The sequence below is a fragment of the Nuphar pumila genome, chromosome 1 (genome assembly GCF_984573655.1).
Source record: "Nuphar pumila chromosome 1, dmNupPumi1.hap1.1, whole genome shotgun sequence".
Classification (NCBI taxonomy): domain Eukaryota; kingdom Viridiplantae; phylum Streptophyta; class Magnoliopsida; order Nymphaeales; family Nymphaeaceae; genus Nuphar; species Nuphar pumila.
In genome coordinates this window covers 43,854,015-43,856,006 of record NC_143249.1, presented here as the reverse complement: position 1 = coordinate 43,856,006, position 1,992 = coordinate 43,854,015, and the positions used below count along the sequence as shown (strand labels likewise).

Genomic DNA, 1,992 nt, shown 5'->3' with positions numbered 1-1,992 from the left:
CTGACGGTAGCAGAAGAAAGCAAAGGATGCTTCGGCAGCAACAGAAGAAGGCAACGGATGATCCAGCGACAACAGATGAAGGAAACGTATGATTCGAGGACAACAGATGAAGGCAAAGTATGCTCCGGTAGACTTTTCTGCTTAGGGCAAAAATGGATTGTTTTGAACTATTTAAATCCTACAACATAAAGCTTGCTACATACGCAAACTTTGCTGAAAATTTTGGCGCGATCACGATGGAGGGCAGTTTTGTCCTTTTCACGAACCGCCATTTTCGTTTTCTACATGGAGGGCATTTATGTCCGTTCCAGGAAGAGGAAGAGAATGGCGGTAAAGGGTACTTAAGTCTTTGCGACGGCAACAAATTACGATGCTATGTGATGCGGACACACATGGGGATACTAGTCGGGCTGGATCTTATACGTGGCGCTCATTGGGACCCCCGAACATGAGATGTAGCTACCGGCCCTGTTCGGGGGGGGGGGGTAACATATAACCTGCTCCGTCCCCCACCCTACGCAAGGCCATGTCGCACCTCTCATGGAGCTCTCACATCACCTAGCCGACCATGCATGGTGTTCTTATAACCTTCGTTAACATCGAGTTCATACATGCTCGCCTGATGGCAGCACTGCCTGAAAACTTTTGCAGCGAGTATGGTGGAAGAATCCGCTTGGTGACCATCCCTGATGGTCTAGCTGATGATGTTCATCGCAAAGACTTCATTAGTCTGCGGGATGCAATGCAGAGCGCCATGCCGAGTTTCTTAGAGGAGCTTATATTAAAGATCAATGAGAACGAAGATGAAAAGATTACGTTTGTAATTGCAGACGGGGTTATGGCGTGGCTGTTGGATGTCGCGAAGAAGCTCAACATCCCGAGAGCTGCGTTTTGGCCAACCTCAGCCTGGCTATTAGCCATCCTCCTCAACATCCCCATGCTCATTGAGAGTAGTGTCATAGATCAAAATGGTAAGTCAATAACCGAGTTGATTGTAGAACACGCCTAATGTATAAGCGTTAATTCAGAGGTTATTTCTTGTGGGTGTCTTGAATTCTGGACCTGCTTCAATCTATGGCCCGATCTGAAAATATTTTGTTGACTGTATAATGAGAATTTTCAAAGGAGTTTGTGGTGTCAGTGGAGAGATCCAGCCATTAGGCTCGAGACTGAAGCCCACCACAAACCCTCCGGGGTGGGGGAGCGAAGGACTGCAGTATAGACCTATCTAGTTTTATAACTTTCTCCTTTTATAATGGCTAGGATTTTATACCTTTCTGCCTCATTTTTTGAGAGTTGGTAATGAAAGTACAGTATATTGGGGATTAATGTTTTGAGAGCTTTGTGTTTGCTTTTGTATTTCCTTGCATCCTGCTAGTGGATTCTTGTTCCTCCTTCGCGTGGACGTAAGCTTGAGCACCGAACCACATAAATCTGGTGTCTTCTCTTTATCTTATGGTTCGCTTCATTTCTGTTGTCGTTTGCATAATATTTTTAGAGTGATTGAAAGTGTGATGAATGACAATGAAAAAAACTTGGGTGGTGTCAGGCTTTCCAAAAGATGACAAGTTGGTGCAGCTGTCTGAGAGAGTGACGGCTATGGACCCAGCTCACCTATGTTGGGTGCCTTACAGAGACACCAAACAGCAGGAGCACTTTTTCAAGTACCTCTGGAAGTGTGGTGACGCAATGAAAGGCCTACACATCCTCTGTAACTCATTTCCAGAGCTGGAGTCACCCCTTTCTCGAACTCGTTGAAAATGCTGTTCCAATTGGTCCACTTGTCACAGCCAACCATCTCAAACACCAGCCATCCTAATTCTGGCAAGAAGACGTTAGCTGTCTTGATTGGCTTGATCAACACCCGGTTGGCTCAGTCATCTATGTCTCGTTGGGGAGCACCACGACCCTCGACCAATACCAAATTGATGAGCTAGCATCTGGCTCAAGCTCACTGGCAGACCATTCCTCTGGGTCATTAGACCGAACCTC

At 46.3% G+C, this 1,992-nt stretch overlaps 1 protein-coding gene across 1 annotated transcript; it reads left to right on the top strand.

Annotated features, from left to right (window-relative positions):
* Positions 1–568: 568 nt before the first annotated feature.
* On the top strand, positions 569–1,758 carry LOC149848842 (UDP-glycosyltransferase 83A1-like). The gene is made up of 2 exons (XM_090005356.1): positions 569–971; positions 1,550–1,758. Exons 1-2 carry the CDS (start codon positions 569–571, stop codon positions 1,756–1,758), a joined length of 612 nt encoding a protein of 203 aa, XP_089861482.1.
* Positions 1,759–1,992: the final 234 nt, after the last annotated feature.

What these genes read in the sequence shown, in the direction of transcription:
- LOC149848842 (XM_090005356.1), top strand. Translation starts at nt 569, where the DNA reads ATGCATGGTGTTCTTATAACCTTCGTTAACATCGAGTTCATACATGCT. An exon ending in TAGTGTCATAGATCAAAATG is followed by an intron (nt 972 to 1,549) that starts GTAAGTCAATAA and finishes GGGTGGTGTCAG; the next exon opens with GCTTTCCAAAAGATGACAAG.